Here is a 21,174-nt window from a genome sequence, read left to right on the forward strand (position 1 = left end):
ATTTCAATAGATAATGAAGTAATTCTAGAAAGTTTATTTAAATCATCTCATATCAAAATTGACAATGACAGTATGGTGTCAGGATTGGTTACAATACTACTTCAGTAAAATGGCCAAATATATTAATCATACATGCTCGATTTGCTTTGCTGGCATGACGACTGCAGCATTGAGATGGCTGATCAGGGACTGGTGCATAGCATCCGGTTCCGATTCAAAAAGCACTTCCCAGAAATGTCTTGTGATCAGTTCTATTATCTGTACACTGCTCAATCTCATTTATTTGGAAATACTGTATCATACGCATCCCGGTAGTGTTCAACAAAATGCGCCTCCAGACCCTCTGTAATAAACTTTGGTAGATCGAAAAAGTCCTTTTTGTTTTCCATTGGTAAAATGATGCAGTCAACACCAGCTCGCTTTGCCTTATTAAAAAAAAAAAAAAATTTAGTTGTATTTAAATCTCTTCTGAAGTGGAATCCTTGTTTTAAAGAAAAAGTCATGACAATTAATGTTAAGCTTTCAGTTTGCGGACACTGATATACATCAAGAAAATGCCATCAAGATGTCAGAGGGCATAAAGTGGTTCATCAGATTCACCATCTTAAAGAGTGAGAAACAAAAACTGAAGTGGGTTTCCTATCGTGTAAAACACCGATTATGAAAAGAGTCTAAGCTAACTACAGTTAAGGGAAATTCCTAGTTTAAGGGTGTTAAAATGCACTAAGAATTGGATAATTCAAACACTTTCATACTTTGGTATTTTTCTATTCTTTACTGCAAGTATGTTACTGCCAGCCCCAATTTTAAAAGGAAGAGCTCATAAAAAAAGGCTTCTGTTTTTTTCAGTTGCATCAGTTTTATTAATCCTAGTCTTGCTCTTTCAGAACCTTCACAGCAACTTACAGCAATGGTCTTCTCCTTAATTCCACCAACAGGCAGGATTTTTCCAGTAAGTGACACCTCGCCAGTCATGGCTAAATTTTGCCTTACAGGTCGATCCATCGCCAGAGAAAGCAATGCAGTTACAATTGTACAGCCTGCACTTGGACCGTCCTTAGGCGTGGCACCCTAGAGAAACAAACCATTCAGTAATCAGAAATAATGTTTGAACAGTCTCCTAGTGACTCGTAGAGTTACTGCATTCATTAAACTCACTCCTCATCTGCAATACAGTATACAGTGATTGACTGTGGGGTAATGCACACAGATGTTTACATCATAAATTATGTATTTTGTCCATGCATTTCAGGGATAAAGACAAGTACTTTTTATTTTTACATGGATCAAAATGAATTATCCTGGATCACTTACCATTAATATGAGCAGTACAATCTGTGTATGTACCCAGTTAACAGGGTCAATGTCTTCAATCTTCTCCTCCCTACACCACCTGTAATACGTATTTATTGTTCCCCCCCCCACCCCCACATACAGTCTCTAATATTCACATTAGTGGAGACCAACTTCACGTTGCTGGCAAGGAGGGGATTCTGTACAATATTCCCCCCCCCCCCCCCCCCCAAAACAGTCTCTGACCAGCTATTTTAAACTTACACTAAAAGGACAGAGGAAAACAAAACACAGGACAGACAGGTAGGTTCCTGCCTTTAAAACATTTACGTGACAATTTGGATGAATGCGCTTCCAAAAAGTTAAGTATTGGTAACCTGCTAAATATAAATACCAGGAGAAAAGAATTGTGAAGATATCCGTAACCAGACTCGGGTCACCGACTTGGCTTGAGCTAAACCAGCTCAGTCACAAAGGAGCAAAAAAGATGGACATTTCTGCAGCGTTGGTTTCTATGACCGTTAATGCAATATGCAAACTACACTTGGCTGGCTTACATAGTTCTGCATTAACTGGGACAATGGCCACATTGGTAATATATACCCAAAACAGTGCTGTGTGTATGCAGTGATGTATACATTTAATAGAGCTGCAGCATGTTGTGAATGTACAATGGCGTACTGTGTATATATTATTATTTAGTAGAACTGCACAATGATGTATGTACTCAGAGTGCTACGTATATATTTGGCACAAGAGTAGTTTAATTTAGTTTGTTTTGAAAGTGAAGCTGATGTGGCCAATTCAGTTCTTCATTTAAAACATTAATAGTTAAAACCATACCAGAAGACAGTTGCTGTAAATGTTAATGACGTAATTCACATCGCAGGTGGTTAGGAGAGACAGGATGTGTACATTTTCCCTCAAGTTTTTCCATTCCTAATTCAAAATATGACTAATATAAAAACTAAGCTTACTTTTTCTGTGGAGGGGAGGAGGAATGAGTACAGCAGTTGCACTGCAGGGGGTTGTGAATACAGAACCACGAGGTATCTCAGTTGATCCATGTGTTGATTTTATTTTCTTTTAGAGGGAGAAGCAGAAGAAAGTGATACCTCTTGATGCAACCAGAATTTTTTTAATGGACCATAATCCTGTTGCAGTATAAACTAGACAATAACTGGTTTATTAAAGTTTCTCAGACACTGTACTCAATACTTACCTCAGGTACATGGAGATGAATGTGGGATTGAGTTAGGAAATCATTGGTAGTGTCTTTCTGCATGAGAAAGGCCCTGGCAAATGTATAGGCAATTTTTGCACTTTCCTTCATCACATCTCCCAGCTGACCAGTCATTTCAAGAGAGCCATCTTTATTTTCCCTGTCCCTTGGTCGTCGAAGAGAAGTTTCAATAAAGAGAGTTGAACCGCCTGATTGTGAGGATTACAAAGAACACAGTTAATTCAGGAGGTTTCTTTTGTTGCAAGGGTACAAAATCCTTTTTATTTTCTCCCTAGTTCCTCTTGGCTACTTACCATCCGTAACTGAAGGGGGTGGGGGAGAAGACAAGATATTTAAAATAGAAATACTAAAACTTAAAATGTCCACTGATGATTTACAGTTTTCATATAGGCTGCAGATTTGTTCTGAAAAATAAAGTAAAATCGACACTTGGATCACCCGGTGTCGACAAGTTCCCTATTGGAGATTATCATTATGAGAAGCTCTAAGCTGGATTTTGCAAGGGTGGGAATGCGGAAAGAAAGTCATCTTGAGGCAACTCTTGCACTGTTCCCAGTGGCCAGTTGAGGATCATTGATAGGCTGGGAGCAAGTTCCCCATTCTCCTCGCTACAGTTTGTGCACATCCCAGCGGATCGAACAGGAAATAGTAGCATTCATACCCTTTCAGAAAATATATAATTCAACCAGTTTACATAGAGTTGCATAATCAATAACCATTTTCAAAGAACAATTTGTTCCCACTTTCTCCTGTTGAAAATTGTGTTTTTAAGTGCTGATTACATAGGGCAGCCAAACTTGGAAATTAATAAACAGAGATCAGAATTAAACATCTGAAGATCATTCCTAGGGTTTCAAGTACAGTATGTATTAATTCAGTTCTTTCACTGCAAATCTGCCAAGCCAATTTCCAACAAAGGTAGTCAGTTTACATATAACTATTCAAATGCAAACAGCTATATGAAGACAGAAAATAATTATAGCAATTAAGTTTTTTGTAAACTGACTGGGATTCGTGGCAATTGACAAAAGAGGCGGGGGAGTGTGGAAATGCACAGGAGGCCAGAATTGGAGGAACGCGGAGTTCTTGGGTTCTAGTGCTGGAGAAGGTTACAGAGATAGGAATGGGCGAGGCCATGGAGGAACTTTAACACGAGGATGAGAATTTTAAAAATCGAGGCGTTGGTGGACTAGAAGCCAATGTAGATCAGCGAGCACACGGGTGATGGGTGAACGAGATTTAGTGCGAGTTAGGATAAGGACAACAGAGTTTTGGAAATGCACTGAATGGCAGGTGGAAAATGGGAGGTCATCCAGGAGAACATTGGAATAGTCAAGTTGAGGGGTAACAAGCATGGACAAGGGTTTCTGCAGCAGATGGGCTGAGGCAGGGGCAGAGATGAGCAATATTACAAAGATGTAAGTAGGAGGAAATGCATTATTGTGTCACTATGACTCACTCTTTAAATGCAAAGCTCATCCACTTACCCATAGCTGTCCAGGCTAAACCCATTACAACTCCTGAAGGAGTGATATCATACATCCTGTCCACTGTGAAAATCGGTTTTCCGACAAAATCCTGGAGGTTCTCGGGCGTTGCCACTACCATGTCAGCCTCTTTGTGTACAATTTTATATGCAGCCTTGCGAAGCACCTGCAGAAGAGAAATCATGTCACTTGTGGCTGTGGAGATCCATGTCACTTCACTGGGAAAACTTACACACAAATGTGAAATTGAGATTGAAATACAAGCCCAACTACATGATACATCCAGGTCTTTAAAAGCAGTACAGAGGAATCTCATGCAAAGTAATACCAGCTCAACAGAACAATCTGCAGCTCCCCACTCACAAATATACCACTGAGAATGAGGACAGGGATACAAAACAACATTCAAGCAACAGAGACCAAGAGGATATCAAAGCAGAGCCTGACTGTCCTCATTCAGTGCCTACATGTGCATGCAAACACACGGGCTCACTCTTTTCAGGAGTCATTGTATTTGAAAACAGCATCTCACTGTCTGCCTCACCAATGAAATGCACTGAGTGGCGTGAATTTGCTGTATTTGCGCGGTAGATACAAACTAAACTCGCCACAGAAAGTTAAGTCTAGTTATTTCAAGTGCAAGTACCCTTTTAAAAGATGTGGTAAATGTTGAATACTACCAATTAACCTCTCTGGCACTGCAAATTAACTATTACAAGGGTGGTGCCTCATTTTTTCACATAATAATTGTGGGAGATTTGAAAAAAAAAGTTAATTAAAAAAAAATGTTCCTCCCCCCTTAATCCAACTTTTCTTTTCCCCTCTCTTTCAGTACCTGATTTGACATTAAATTCACCCACTCGAATTTATAATTCTTTCTCAGTCCTTGTGCTGTTAATTTCACAATCCTTCAATCTGATTGGTCGAGGAATTACATTTGCTCGCCCTGTTCACTCAGGTCCCAGATGCCCGGTTTTCCTTGCTGCGACTGTATCAGCTTGCAATTTCAACCACTTGCCACGCAAAAAAAATTTAAAACCTAAAAATGCAAGGGCAAGTCTAGCTAATGGCAGACACTGTTAGATGCTCTGCTGCAGCAAAATCTAGACCATTAGGATTGCAATACAGTTTTAAAAAAAAATACCAAGATGGAGACTCCCTCTCTATATATTTAAATAAAGTGTGACAGAGGAAGGGAAAAATACAACGGGGGGGGGGGGGGGAATACATCCTATCCACTGTGGTAGAAAATTAGGCTGCAGAGTTTTTACATTTTAATTTTTTTTTTTTTTTTTTTAAATGGAATTCGATTCACATCATTTTGATGCATGTTACAGTATAAAATGTGCCGCTGAGGAAGGTTTTAGTTTATAGATGGGGCTATTTTTTTGTACGCTGATGCTGAATATACCGCTGTCTGTACACTGAGGCGCCTTCTTTCTCCAGGTCGGAACTTTTACGTCAGTAACCATGGTGCACTGACCTTCTCCACCTGTTTTTGCAGATTGCGAACCCCGCTCTCCCTGCAGTACTGTTTGATCAGAACAATAAGTGCTTCAGATGTGATCTGCGCCTTCTCTTTGTCCAGGCCGCAACCATTCATTGCTTGAGGAACCAGATAGCGCTGCAATAAAATGAGAGTCCAAGTTCACAACCGTAAAGAAAAAAAATTGCATTTGTATAGCGCCTTTCATGTCCTCAGGATGTCCCAAAGTGCCTTACAGCCAATTAACTACTTTTGAAGTGCAGTCACTTTTTTTTGTAGGCAAACACAGCAGCCAATTTGTGCATAGCAAGGTATCAAACAGCAAATGAGATGAATGGCCAGTTAATTTGTTTTTGATGGCGTTGGTTAAAGGATAATGTTGTCCAGGACACTAGCAAAATTCCCCTGCTTTATGAATAGTGCCATGGGATCTTTTACATCCATTTGACCAGGCAAGCAGACTAGGTTTAATTGATTTAATGTCTCAACCAAAAGATGGCATCTGCAACACTGTACTCCTGTATATGCTGAAGTACCGGAATTGAGCTTGAGCCCATGACCTTCTAACTCAGAGCAAGAGCGCTACCATTGTGGATTCAGCACTGGAACAGTGTTAATGTGAAATTCAGAACACAGACAAGATTCTTTCCTTGCATCAAAGTAATCTAGGCACCATTATTATTAGGATTTCTCACATCCACATAAAACACCCATTCCAGAATTATGGCAAGTATCTTCATTTTTTTTTGCCATATCTGTTCTGCCTGTTTTTAAATGAACAGACGTACCTCAGCGATTGCAAGCTTTTCCTGTGCTACGTAGCCAGAAATGTTAATCATCTCCATTCGATCTCGGAGAGGTTCTGGAATTGTTTCAGTCACATTGGCAGTGCAGATAAAAAGTACCTATCAAATTAAGAGACAGAGGATTGGAGCAGACTACACAACAGCACAGCCCTTTTCTCCCCTCCTATCCCAAGAGTCCTGATTCCCACTAGGTACTGTTTCACAGGTGTCAGCTGCTCTTAGACAGGAGAGTCTTACCTGCAACCCTAGGCCACATATGACCTGGTAATTTGGCTCATGAAGCCCAAGCAACTTAGTCTTCTTTGTGTCAATATTTCTTTGATGATTTGTCCTGTTTGAATTTGGTGGCCCAGGAGGTTTGGAAAGGGCTGTTTTAGCAGTTTCCAATGAGATTCCATAGTACAGGAAACTCTCGTTTAAATGGCACCTAAATATCCGGAATTCTCTATTAACCGGCAAAATTCATACTCCGAAAACACCTCAATAACCGGAAATGTTGCCGAGTCCGAGTCGCCCGTAGTGGCCGAGTCAGTCAGTGGGGGTAGTTCTCCAAACTGCCACTACTTGGCTTCTTGGCGCTGTCGAAAGTCTGAACACCTCAATAACAGGAGTCTGACTCTGTTTGTTTGTTAAAAATAGCCTCGGTAGATAACTCCGTCATCCGGAATTTTTAATCAACCGGCACCATCCCGGTCCTGTCGGTGCCAGATACGAGAGAGCTTCCTGTACACATTTTTGCAGCCCGTGAACATACAAGCTTGGACATCCTGTCCTACAGTATCTCACACTCACTTTATATTCAAGTGTAAACAGAGTGTTGGCAGAACTATTTCATCATGGGGGGCATCACAGCTGACCCCAAACTTGTTCTCATCTGGTGCCCACACAGGCAATTTCCAACAGGGGCCACTGTAGAGTAATCACAAGTGGGAACCCCGGTTGATCTTTCCATCCTTAGGTTGGGGTACGGAGGCCATTTGTAGCATACCTATCATCACCCGGCTAAGATCAGTTAAGTCACTACAGACCAGGGTTTAAACATTGTATGGTTCAAACAGAGAATTTAGCACTAAGTCATTAGATGACTTCACGTAACAGTCAAATTGACATGTCTAAACCTCAATTTATAATGCTCTTAATTACATGATTCCTCATGTTGGCGGACATGTAAAACACATTAACTTCTATTCTTGAGATTTCACAGCAGTGAAAATAAAAAAAATACACAATATAAACTCACTGTTCCCTGCTTACAACACACTTCACTGACACAAGAACTGATTATAAAACAGATCAACAAATGTCATCTCTTAAGCACATTAGCATTAATTTACAAACAGAAGTTTTATGGTTGTGCCCCCAGTATATTTTTTAATGGCTCAGTGTGAAATCACATCTGGAAGTTGCAGATTTAATCTTCGGTCAGCACCGAGTCAGCTGTTTTCAGCTAGGGTGACAGCAGAGGTGCTAAGATTGGCCACAGTATCTTTTGGTAGGGAAAAGAAGAACAAAACAAGTACAAATCAGCTGGGGCTTCCTGTTCCTCGTCACAGCTCCAGCTGGAAGGTGCACAAAAGGACAACATTGTGCTCAGCTGCGATATCCTCTATGGTTACACAGCAGACAGTCACTTCAGACTCAAGTGAAGAGCGAGGTGAGAGAGAGCGGCTAGCCTAGGAACTGTATCTGAGCAGGATGAGTAATAGTGGTCAAAAAACTCCATGGCAGAATACAGTATACAGCGGATAATTCCAATTATTTTTTGTACAACAAATGTTTGAATTAACCAATAATTTGAACTAAACAATGTAAATAATAGCACAAAATGGGAAATTAGTGCTAAAAACATTGGATCATTTGAATGAAGTGACTATAAATTAAGCTCAACAAAAATAGTGTAATACTGGGTGTTGGATCATGAGTTCTGAAATAAAACATGACTGAATTTGTTTTTCTCATCCTTTCCATTTCTGAAAGGTTTCACATATAATTTTAGTAAATTCTAAAACAGAACTTATCATGCTGAGAACTTACACAGACAGGCAGCACTTCAACTGAAATTTAGAATTTATGCCATAAGAAAGTAACTGTTGCTGCAGTAATCTTGCAGGAGGTCCTGGAAATCAAAGTTAAGGTCAAAACAGGAAGGGAACCCAAAGCATACCTTTGACAAATCAACTGGCACATCGAGGTAATGGTCTAAAAAGTTAAAATTCTGTTCTGGATCGAGAAGCTCCAGGAGCGCTGAAGATGGATCTCCCTGATAACCACGACCAATTTTATCAATCTGTAATAAATAGGCACAAGCGATCAGAGGATCAGAAATGCGAGAAGTCTCTGCATGCTATGTAACCAGCAATGGACAAGAAACATCCAAGTCAATAATACAATGCGCTGCTTCCATAATTACAGATCAGCACAAACCAATTAAATGCTATATATTTTGAATATATGTGAAACGGTAATCACAGTCTAAAGTTATAATGCACTTTTAATCACCACTGGTTCACAAAAGGCCCTCTGAGATCAGGCTGCAGGTGCTAATTACAACTTCTTTGGAGAAAGTTACCTCATCAATAAGAACTAATGGATTTTCAGTCTTGGTTTTCTTCAGGCACTGAATGATTTTTCCAGGCATAGCTCCAACATACGTCCTCCTATGAAAGAGGAACACAAAATGCAGCTTACCACTACTGTCAAAACTTTTCAATATTGAACATGAATATACACTCAACAAACGGAGAAAGGTTGAAAATAAATCTATCAATAAAATACTACATGGGCAGAAACAGTATGATCATTACATTATGGATAGCCGCAAGAGGCAGGTCACTGCATTACCTGTTGTAATGCACTGTGGGAGGGAGAACTTTGTTATGAACATTTGATAAGTCACATTCATTAGTGGCTTAAGAATCCAAAATCTTCCCCTCTAAAGCCACAATAGGTTTGTGTTAGATTCTGGACTCAGTATAAAACATGATCTGACTTTAGCCTCTCAATCCTGAGCAGCACATGCCCAGATGTAATCGCACTTGCATGCAGTAGAAGTAATATTAGGTTCATATCTATTTTACTTTATTCTGTAAATTGTACTTTAATGCAGCTGTCTGATAGTGCAGCAGAAAGTTAGTTTCATGAAAAATGATAGGCTAAACCTGTGGCCATTTCTCATTCGTATGGGAGAGTCAGACTACTGGAGTGATGGGCTTTGATATAAGCTACAATGGGCCAAATTACCTGTTTGCATCTGACATTTCTTAGGTTCTTTCTCAAGATAAATCTTAGCAACAGGTGCATGTTAGAATCCACAGTATTAATGTGTTGATCCATTAAATCTTTAAGGGCTGTATTTAGAGCTGTTGCTATAGATAAATCCTAAACTAGAACAGCAAGATCTGTTTGTGCATTGTCAACATCCCTCTTATTTTGACAAAAAGTCCCAGGGGGAGAAATTCGGTATCGTCCCGTTTGGGGCGCAATTATCGGCCGGGTGCAAAGTTTAGCGCCTGGCGCTAATTATCGCCTCCGGCTACAAACTTGGCTTCCATCGCCCCTGGAGGTGATTGGAGCGCTAAGTCAGGCGCTACACACCTCTCAAGGCGCTAACGCCGAGGAACGAGGCGCTACCTCAGAGCGCTGGCGAAGCTCAGGTGATGTCAGTCAGCAAAGGAACACACACGGGCACCGGCCAGTTCTTAAAGGGGAGGGTCGATCTTGCTCTCCATCCACACCCTGCTCATTGCAGCCTTGAATCTCAGCCTGGAGAGACCTGTACATCAAATCTGCTGGAAAGAATAGTGTGTCCCAGGGAAAGAGCTTAGAGCGCAGCCCCCATAGTCTCTTCTAAATCGATACAAGGTCAAATCAAAATGAACCTGCAAAGTACTGCTCAGTACCCAAAACTCCTTCACACAGCGTTGAATCTCTCCAGAAGTGTTTCTATCTCTCTCTCTCTCTATGCGTGGTGCAAAAATGTCGCAGACAAAAAAAGGCAGGAAGCGGTCGCCTTTAAATAGCGTTCCCCCAATCCCTTCCCAACTGCAAAACGCTCCCCTCAACCGGTCGTTGCTAGTGCCAGGCGGTAAGGCAGGGGACACCACTCAATATCCTGTCCGGGGTGCTACTGGGGCATTGCACACTTGACTGATGTTACGATGTGCAGGCGCAGGAGATCGTGGTGGTAGTGTTTAGCACCGCCGCAAAATGTCTGGTCAATTTTGTGAGCAGCGCAAACATTGCCGCGCCCGGGCGCTAGTTGCGCCCCATTAGCACCCTCTTAGGGCGCTAACTGGAGGCGCAAAGCAACCAAATTCCCCCCGCCCCCCCCCCAGTCCTTTCCATACATTAATACCAAATATTTTATGTTGATGTTGACAAACTGGCATGCTTAATTTGACAATATTAAAAAAAGGAAAACCCGTTGTTTTAAGATACAAGGAAGTTTGATTATTATCCCTCAACTCTCCAGGATATCCAAGTAACTCTGCCTGGTTGGTAAGTAATAGTTTCAGGCAAACAAAAACATTTCTTGTAAATTTTATTTTAGCGTTGGTTTGAGAATCTGTAAGAAGCTGATAACTCGGTCAAGTGAGATGCAACCATGAATCCTGAGTAGCAAGTATATTTACTCTTAAGCGCTGAATCGGTGGTGAGAAAGCAAAGCCCCAAGTGACTGACTATCCAGGCCCAGAAGTTCAAGAAATAAAGTTAAAATAACATTGAAAAGGTGGTGTGGCAGGACGGAAATTGAAATCTGCCGATTTGTCTCGCTTAAGTTAACAAAATTAGAATGGTCCCCAACATGTCAACAATGGGCTGAATGGCATACTTCTGTGCTGAAAGATTCTCTAAGTGGGTAGGACTATATCAGCAAATTAGGCACATTAACAGAACTATCAATTTAAATTTTATATGTGGCTCTGAAGTTCCATAGTGTCCACCTCAGCAGCCCATGAAGGCAAAAGCTTAGACTCTCCTGTACTAAACAAGCTCCTTTTCTCCCTGCCATAGAAACATAGGAATAGGAGTAGGCCATTTAGCCCTTCGAGCCTGTTCCACCATTTAATGAAATCATGGCTGATCTGTGACCTAACTCCATATGCCTCATATCCCTTAATATCTTTGGTTAACAGAAATCTATCAATCTCAGATTTAAAATTAATTGACTTAGCATCAATTGCAGTTTGCGGAAGAGAGGTTCCAAACTTCTTCCACCCTCTCCGTGTAGAAAGTAAGTGTTTTGTAAATTCACTCTTGAACGGCTTGGCTCTAATTTTTAGGCTATGTCACCTAGTCCTAGATTTCCCTACCAGTATAAATAGGGTAGATAGAGAAACTATCTGTTCCCCTTAATATCTTGAAAACTTCTATCAAATCACCCCTTAAATCTTCTAAATTCCAAGGAATGCAAACCTAATTTGTTTAATCGCCCTCATAATTTAAACCTTGGAGTCTAGGTATAATTCTAGTAAATCTACACTGCACTCCCTCTAAGGCCAGTATATCCTTCCTAAGGTGTGGTGCCCAGAACTGAACACTACTCCAGAGGTGTGGTCCAACCAGGGCTTTGCTGTAGCATGAATTCTAACCCGTTGTATTCTAGTCCTCTAGATATAAAGACCAGCATTCCATTATCCAATTTTCCAATCTAAAAAAGGAACAGTTCCTGAATCCTGAGAACTTTGGAAGATCATAGTTAGGACATCTGCAATGTTCTCACCTACTTCCTTTAAAACCCTAGTATGAAAGCCATCTGGTCCTGGGAATTTGACACTCTTTAGTGCCATTACTTTCTTCATTACTATTAATTTGGGTGAGTCCCTGTCTGATTCCATCAATGACTGAACTGGAGAGATCAGAGGCAGAGACATCTACTGTAGACCTGTTCACTCAGGACAGTCTCTGTCTACAAACTCCCAAATACTGCAGTACAGACACACAACCTGCTCTGCCATATCTTAATCTATAATTAATTTTTATAGATTCTTTTTAGCTTTAAGGCTATTTAACTGTTTAACCAACACCAAAACACAAATACCAACCACTAAATAAAAAATATTAACCGATAAAAACATTAACCAATAAACTAAGTTACAGAGAAGTATTTATTCGCTCCACTGCACACTGTGCTGACTATGACATTACTTTTTCCCTTAGTGTCGGCCACTCGGTTTCTCCCGATAGGCTCTGCTGCTGCCGGCTCTTGCACGCTGTTTAAATCTGCCACGCTACTTACTGCCTCAAGCTTACACAAACCACTACAAATGTTAAAGGCAAAAAGAAGCACCTCCTTCCCCCTCTGCAGCAAATTCCTACTCACCAAATTCTAAACTTCCCACTCAATTCACAATCCACTCAGTTGACATTGCGATCGGTGGTTACGTCCTGTGCTGCAGTACTATACAGATTCCTTACCATCACAACTTTCCAGCACTCTTCATTTTAAAATGTTATTTATTTGAGCTATACTCATTACCTGTGGTGTTGCTCAATGATGAAAGTGTAGAGTTTTCTAGAACACTTTGGACTACAGACAAAGTGGGAATATGTAGAGACACTTAAAGAAACACATCGATCGAGTACTTCTCAGCATACAGCACTGTTTACATAGATTCCATCCCTCTTATGGTAGTCCCACCATAACACCGTAATGGTGATTATTATTTTAATACATTAGTGTCACCAAGTCCCTACTGGAAGCATGGTTGACAGCGATGATTTCAACAAGCAGTGCCACCTGCAGGAATTCTGTGGTAGTGTTTATTTAATAGACAATAAGCGAACAATTATGAATAAATGTTTTAGATATAACAAGCACAAGTGAACAGCAACCAGCTGCACTATTGCAATCAGTGTGCAGCCATAGGTGGGGTGGGAGGGTGCAGAAATCAGCCAGCATTCCAGCTTCTGATCACTGGCAAATGCATGCAAGGATGATCAGGTGCAGCTGGTAGAAAATTGAGGGCAATAAAGGAAATGAACACAAAACCCATATTTTTGGCAAGGTGATTACAAGACTTAATTAGTACTTTAAAACAATATCCACTAGAATGGCATTAATTTTGATATTAATTCAACACTTGTACAGAATTAGTGCTACTCACAAGCTATAACTACAGTTGCCATCAGCTGCAAGAGCTTGCAGTACAGTAATTACATGGTTTAAGTGCAATCAGATGCTTACAGTACCTGTGACCCTTGATTTCTGCTACATCAGTCATTCCTCCAACACTGAACCTGAAATACTCTCTGTTTAACGCCCTTGCAATAGATCGAGCAATGCTGGTCTTGCCAACTCCAGGTGGACCGTAGAAGCATAGAATCTTCCCTTGGGTTGTACCACGCAGTTGGCTAACCGCAATAAATTCCTGGGAACAGAGATGTACATTACAAACCCAGGCGTAAAGATTTACCTCACCTAACAGGAGCTCCATGTAGTTAACACAATGAAAGCTCTTTTAAATGGAATTAAAGGTGTCTTTATATTGCAACTTTAGCATCAATGTGAAAATTTTCCATTGCAGTATAAATCTGGCACCATGGCCCAGATCCAATTCAGGACAGAAGAGAGACCCCCCTGGAGAAGGCAGTCTCACACCATTTAGGTTTGACACTAGAGTGCAATTCCAGTGTAGTATCCATGTGAATTAAAAAATCACGGGACTAGTGGGAACTTTTTAACCCATCTGGAGTTAATTTAAGTGCTTAGACAATGATCTAAACATTTAAATTTTAACCTTAGGGAGAGTAGCTCTGAGCACAAGTGTAACCACACAGGCAGAGCTTTCTCCTCAGCAGAACAGCAGTTTAAACCAGGCAGTGTGAACAGGGTGGTGTCTGGCTGGAACCCACACTGCAGCACAAGGTGCAATCTGTTGACTCGGGTTAAATTAATCATGAGGAGTAGGACACATCCAGAAAATCCTGAGCATAAGCCCAGTCTGAGCCAAGCCAGTATCAACTAGGGCCCACAACTGGCCTCAGTAACTCCCAAGGGAAAAATATCGAGCGCAACTCATCTAATTCTCCCTCTCTGGGGAGAGAGATTGTGTCTAGTTTGTACTGCTTCCAGGTGAAATCAGCATGGGGTACAAATTTGCATGTTATCAGGGCACAGATCATTGACCCTTGAACAGGTTATAGCACAGACGATTGGTCAATAAACTTATACAATTCTCATACCAGGATGCGTTTTTTGACCTCCTCCATGCCATAATGATCCTCCTCCAGCACCTCCTTGGCTCGTTTCAGGTCCATGTTTTCTTCACTGCATTTTCCCCAAGGCATTGTAGTCAGCCAGTCCAAGTAATTCCGAGTCACACTAAAGCAGGTGAAGTGAAAACAAAAGTCAGCAAGTGAAAAAGGCAACGAGAATCAAGCAACTCATCAATAAAAAGGTTACATTACATAGAGAATTTGTTAGAAATGAAAATCAAAAGCTTCTCTGACTTCATTTCTGGAGATAGGCTACTGACCAATATCCACTATAAGCCCACTGACTCCCACAACTACCTTGACTACGCCTTCTACCCAGCTTCCTGCAAGGACTCTATTCCATTCTCCCAGTTTCTCCATTGCATCTGTTCTGACAATGCCACCTTCCACACCAGTGCATCAGATAGTGTTAGATCGGGTAATTAATTTCAGTGGACCACACTGATCTCAGGTCAACACACTAAAATTAAAGTTTGCGAGTCCGGTGGTAAATTTTAAATAGTCGATTTATTGCATCACTTGATTTACACTGTTTGACTTCCTTTATCCGACCTGTGTTCAGCCCCGAGTGTTCCAACCAGTTAGTTTTAAATTGCCCGTCGTACTCTAACACTTCCTCCGTCCCTTTCTGTTGACAGGCTATGATCGTTCCTTTTTCCCCAACTGAGGATTCCCCTCCACTGTGTTTGACAGGGTCCTCGATCATGTCCGTTCCATTTCCTGCACTTCTGCTCTCACTCCTTCCCCTCTCTCCCAGAACCACGATATGGTTCCCCTTGTCCTCACCTTCCACCCCACCAGCCTCCAGTCAATGGATCATCATCCGCCATTTCTGTCACCTCCAGCCTGATCCCACCACAAAACATCTTCCCATCCTCTCCCAGCATTCCAATGGGACAATTCCCTCCACAACTCCCTGGTCTACTCCTCAAATCACCCCCTCCCCTTCCAACGGCACATTCCCATGCAACAGCTGCCCTTTTACCTCCTCTCTTCCCACCGTCCAGGGCCCCCAAACACTCCTTTCCAGGTGAAACAGCAATTTACTTGTACTTCTTTCAATTTAATATACAGTATTCGCTGCTCAGTATGTGGTCTCCTCTACATTGGGGAGACCAAACGCAGATTGGGTGACTGTTTTGTGGAACGCCTCCATTCAGTCTGCAAGTGCGACCCTGAGCTTCTGGTCGCCTGTCATTTTAGTTCTCCGTCCCCGGCTTCCTACACTGTTTCAATGAAACTCAACGTAAGCGCGAGGAACAGCAAGTCATCTTTCGATTGGGCATTTTACAGCCTTCCGGACTCACTGAATTTAAGCGGTCGAGGGGGTTGTTCGACCCGACTGCCGGCCCCTCTTCCATGGCCATGTTCGCGCCCGGGTGGCCCTGGAGATGGGGCACGTGGTGTCCGTCGGCACGCTTGAGGCCTTCCGCGACCACCACAGGGACTGGAGTGCATCATCACCCCCGGAAACCAAATTTTAATTTAATTTGTTAAGTTTCATTTTATGTATTTTTGTTAAGTTACAGTTTTTTGTTTATTGATCGCACCAAAAGAGCAACACTGAATTCAACAATTTCAGATCATGACCCTTGCTCCCATTTTTTTGGACAGCAGCTGTTGGTAATGATTCTGCTATTTCCATTTACACCTCTAGGCCCATCTTTCTTTACTTGTCCCATTACCAAAGATGTGCGGGTTAGGTTGATTGGCCATGATAAAAAAATTGGCCCTTAGTGTTAGGGGGGATTAAATACGTGGGGTTACAGGGATAGGGCTTGGGTGGGATGGTTGTCGGTGTAGGGACCGGGTGCTAGGGTTTGGATGATCAGCCATGATCTCGTTGAATGGCGGAGCAGGCTCGAAGGGCCGAATGGCCTACTCCTGCTCCTATCTTCTATGTTTCTATGTTTCATCTCCTTTCGCCATAATCCCTTTTGTCATTTAATCTCTCCTGCCTGCCACCCTATCGCAGTCCTTCTCCTTTGTTCTTTCCTCCCCCTTTCCCTGCCTCTGTACTTGCTTAATCTCAAACCTTTTCCAGTTCTGATGAAAGGTTGTCAACCTGAAACGTTAACTCTTTCTCTCTTCACAGGTGCTGCCTGACCTGAGTATTTCCAGCATTTTCTGTTTTAACTTCTGACAAACAGACTGATTAACACTTTAGTGAGACAAGGCCAGATACAAATTGTCAAGCTGCGTTATTTTACATTCTATAATTGAATAAATGGCACGATTTATAGTAAATCTCACCTTACTTAAACTTAATTCAGTAACGCTTCTCATAATATAGGAAAATCAATGTCCCTGTTAGCAGGCTAAATATAACTTTTTGGACGAGTGTTTTCCCTAACCTCGCTCAGTGCCATCGTAAAAGAAAGATAGGCTCACTGTTTTCCTTACCAGACATATACAACTATCCTAATGTGTTTGCCTATACTTTTTCCCTAGTTGGGCAGGAAATCATTAAATTGTCCATGACCATCTTCCACCTCTATGTCCAAGAATTGGCTCATCGGGCCAGCAATTAAACCGGCTACTGCCTCTCCCTGGATTTGGGAGTGAGGGTGGGGGGGTTCCTGGAAACCAGGTCCCACGATCATCAAGTGATTAGATCATCCTGACATTATGAGTGTGCATGATTGATAGGAAGGTATAAATGCCCTCCACTGACCCAAGCTGAAGTGGTATGCGAGAAGTCCTACTTCACAAACTGGTTCATCAGACTTTAATATACATCCCCTCAGCCCTTGGTTGTTCAGTGAGTTGAACTTAATAGTACCATTTTAATATAAATCATACCAAGATACTTCCATGGGAAAATAGACCTAAATCCCAAATCATGACACCCTCATGAATCATACGGAATTAATGTAACTGTATCACCTTAATTTCAAAATATTAATGATCTTTTCACTGTACTCAGTGCAAGCAGTATTATATACACAAGTTATTGACTCAATTCAAAATATAGTTATAGAAATTATATATTTAAAACGTACTCTTCATACCATCCTGACATTCTGAATACTCAGACACAAGGCGTAAAAAAAGCCTGCCATATTCAATGTTTTTCTCATGCATTAGGGACCAGTCCCAATATTCCAACCCATTTTGACTTTTCATACTGATTTAACAACTCATCTGCCCTTTCTCCTAGCTACACTTCGATCCCTCAACACCCACATCACATTTTCTTCACCAGCTGCCATTTTTAAACTTCAAGCTACAAGTGTTTCCATGTCTAAAGGCAACATAGAGCTCAAGTTTCCCTTCTTAAAACACCATTTGGTATTTGATCCTGGAAAAAGCTGGGTTTGTAAAATTCCACAGGATTCTCACTTGAACTCAGAAGAGTGATTATCGAGCAGGTTGAGTTTGTTCAGCTCTTCATCAATAACCTCCATGACATGCTTTGGAACAACCAGTTCCTTCAGCCTCTCCCGAAACTTCTCTTCAATGGCATCTTTATCTTCCTTCTCCAGCCCCAGCTCTTTCTTAATAATCTTCAGCTGCTCCTGGAGCAAGTACTTACGGTGAGTCTGCTTGATTTTCTCTTCTACCTAAGAATTACGAACACATTCACTGAGCTTCACACAAGGATCAGCTTTGTAATTCAGCAATACAGTAACAGCGCATATAAAATGGGTGCTTTGAGTCAGGAACTTCCATTCATTTAAAAAAAATGAAAACCCAATTTAAAATATAACATTTTGTTGAAGAATCACAGCAAAAGTCCCTGGCAGACAGGTGTGTAAATACTCTGCCCTGTATGGTACCAGGAAGGTCACATGTTTCATCTCGTCTAGGTTGAATTAGCTGATCTCAGCCAAAAGTAACTGAGGTGCTACAATTGGCTTTATGTCCTCTAGGCTGGGAAGAACAAAAAAAAGTCATCCACAGTTCCAGATCACTGGGGTGCATGCATGTGTACAAGTGAGGCCAGGGTGGCTATGATGCCCTTAGTGATCGATAGCTCTCTAAACTCGCACATAAATAAGGGCCATTTTGGTGAGGACCTGGAGGGTGACCTGCCCTTTGAACTGGAACCTGGCAAGAGTCAGCAACTTCAGGAGATTAGAAGCAATAAAAACAGAAATAGAACGTCCAGTTACCTCTCGTCCGAGACGTTGCTGCAGTTTGCTCAATTCAAACTCTTTTTTCAACAGAGAGAGTGCCTTGTACAGTCGTTTTGGAATCTAAAAGAAAAAAAGAGAACACATTTATTGGGTTTCACAGGGATAAAACATGAAACCCTGCAACATGTCTCCAATAATTTGTCAGGTCTATATTTGCAGATTATTTAGTTACTCCACAATTTACCATTAAAGGATTCCAGATGCTTTACTGTGATAAGAACATAAGGAATAGGAGCAGGAGTAGTCCATTCAGCCCTTTGAGCCTGCTCCACCATTCAATGAGATCATGGCTGATTTTCTGCCTCAATTCCATTCACCAGCCCCATCGCCATATCCCTTAATGCCCTTACCAGTCAGAAATCTATCGACTTCTGTTTTGAATATACCCAATGACTGAGCCTCCATAGCCCTCTGGGATAGAGAATTCCAAAGATTCACCACCCTCTGTGTGAAGAAATTTCTTCTCATCTCAGTCCTGAATGGCCTACCCTTTATCCTGAGGCTGTGGCCTCTGGTTCTAGACTCCCCAGCCAAGGGAAACATTCTCCCAGCATCCACCTTATCAAGCCCTGTAATAATTTTGTATGCTTCAATGAGATCCCCTCTCATTCTTCTGAATTCAAGAGAATACAGGCCGAGTTTACTCAATCTCTTCTCATACGACAGTCCCGCCATCCCAGGAATTAATCTCGTGAACCTTCGTTGCACTCCCTCTCTGGCAAGTATATCCTTCCTAGGTAAGGAGACCAAAATTGTACACACTACTCCAGGTGTGGTCTCACCAAGGCCCCATATAATTGGAGTAAGACTTCTTTACTCCTGTACTCAAATCCTCTTGTAATGAAGGCCAGCATACCATTTGCCTTCCTAATGGCTTGCTGCACCTGCACCTTCACTTTCAGTGACTCATGTACAAGGACACCCAGGTCCCTTTGAGCATCTGCATTCCCCAATCTTTCACCATTTAGGAAATACTCTGCTTTTCTGTTTTTTCTACCAAAGTGGATAACTTCACATTTATCCAAATTATAATCCATCTGCCATGTTCTCGCCCACTCAGAGCCTGTTGAGATCCCCTTGAAGCCTCTTCACATCCTCTTCGCAAATTTGGAAATGTTACATTTAGTCTCCTCATCCAAATCATTGATATAGATTTTGAATAGCTGGGGCCCCAAGCACCAATCCTTGCGCTACCCCACTAGTCACAGCCTGCCATCCTGAAAAAGACCCGTTTATCCCTACTCTTTGTTTTCTGTCTGTTAACCAATTCTCAATCCATGCTAGTATATTACCCCCAATTCCATGTGCCCTAATTTTGTTCACCAACCTCGTGTGGAACCTTATCGAAGGCCTTCTGAAAATCAAAATACACCACATCTACCGGTTCCCCTTTGTCTACTCCACTAGTTACATCCTCAAAGAACTCCAATAGGTTTGTCAAACAGGACTTCCATTTCATAAATCCATGTTGACTCTGCTCGATCTTACTATTAGTTTCTAAGTGCCCAGTTATTGCATCCTTTATAATAGATTACAGCATTTTCCCCAACTACTGATGAGGCTAACAGGTCTGTAGTTCCCCGTTTTCTCTCTCCCTCCTTTCTTAAATAGCGGGGTTACATTTGCTACCCTCCAATCTGCAGGAACCGTTCCAGAATCTATAGAATTTTGGAAGATGACAACCAATGCGTCCACTATCCCAATGGCCACCTCTTTCAAAACCCTAGGATGTAGGTCATCCAGTCCTTGAGATTTATCGACTTTTAGTCCCATTAATTCTGCTAGTACTGTTTTTTTTACTAATAATAATTTCTTTAAGTTCCTCATTCTCACCACACCCTTGGTTTCCTTGTATTTTTGGGAGGTTTTTTGTGTCTTCCTCTGTGAAGACAGAAACAAAAGTATTTATTTAATTTCTCTGTCATTTCCTCATTCCCCATTATAAATTCTCCAGTCTCTGACTGTAAAGGACCTACATTTACCTTCGCCAGTCTTTTCCTTTTCACATACCGATAGAAGCTTTTACAATCCGTTTAGATTTTTCACTAGTTTGTGCTCATATTCCATTTTCCCTTTATCAATTTCTTGGTCCTCCTTTGCTGATTTCTAAAAAGATCCCAATCCTCAGGCTGACTGCTTTTTCTGGCAACTTATAAAGCTTCCTCCTTTGATGGGAGGGGCAGGGTGAGCAAAGAAAAAAAAAATGAACAAAGGAATAGACAATAAGCCATGATGAGAGAGAATCAAGACAATGACAAAGCTTGGTTCAGAAAATGTGTTTTGAGACGATTTTAAAAAAAAGGTGAAGAAAGAAATGGAGAGGAGCAGAGATTTAGGAAGGGAAGTCCAGAAGGTAGCGTTAAGGTGGCTAAAGACTCTGCCATTAATGTTGGAGTGAAGAGAGGGGGTGGTGGTGGTGGGGGGGGGGTATATAGGACAGAATTGGAGGGGGAAAAAAAAGAGTGCAGGCAGGGACGAAAGACTGGAGGGGGTTGCGGAGCTA

The 21,174-nt window shown here is 41.6% G+C and overlaps 1 protein-coding gene across 4 annotated transcripts in view; it reads right to left on the minus strand.

Annotated features, from left to right (window-relative positions):
• Positions 1–19: 19 nt before the first annotated feature.
• lonp1 (lon peptidase 1, mitochondrial) overlaps positions 20–21,174 on the minus strand; it is a 31,975-nt gene continuing 10,820 nt past the window's right edge. For 2 of the 4 annotated variants that reach the window (XM_086004803.1, XM_086004800.1), the window contains exons 7-19: positions 20,505–20,552; positions 18,648–18,731; positions 17,875–18,095; positions 14,500–14,638; positions 13,507–13,685; positions 8,885–8,972; positions 8,480–8,602; positions 6,298–6,414; positions 5,507–5,647; positions 4,024–4,189; positions 2,516–2,724; positions 907–1,071; positions 20–425 (exon numbers count right to left, since the gene is read on the minus strand). In XM_086004803.1, the coding sequence (XP_085860929.1) occupies positions 276–425; positions 907–1,071; positions 2,516–2,724; positions 4,024–4,189; positions 5,507–5,647; positions 6,298–6,414; positions 8,480–8,602; positions 8,885–8,972; positions 13,507–13,685; positions 14,500–14,638; positions 17,875–18,095; positions 18,648–18,731; positions 20,505–20,552 (1,830 nt within the window). In that variant the 3' untranslated portion in view covers positions 20–275. Of the gene's footprint in view, positions 426–906; positions 1,072–2,270; positions 2,377–2,515; positions 2,725–4,023; positions 4,190–5,506; positions 5,648–6,297; positions 6,415–8,479; positions 8,603–8,884; positions 8,973–13,506; positions 13,686–14,499; positions 14,639–17,874; positions 18,096–18,647; positions 18,732–20,504; positions 20,553–21,174 lie in introns of those variants that run through there. The other 2 variants (XM_086004802.1, XM_086004801.1) reach the window with 2 other exon arrangements.

This window comes from Somniosus microcephalus, chromosome 13 (assembly GCF_052327205.1).
Source record: "Somniosus microcephalus isolate GS21.2 chromosome 13, FLI_Smic_1.0, whole genome shotgun sequence".
NCBI classification, from domain to species: domain Eukaryota; kingdom Metazoa; phylum Chordata; class Chondrichthyes; order Squaliformes; family Somniosidae; genus Somniosus; species Somniosus microcephalus.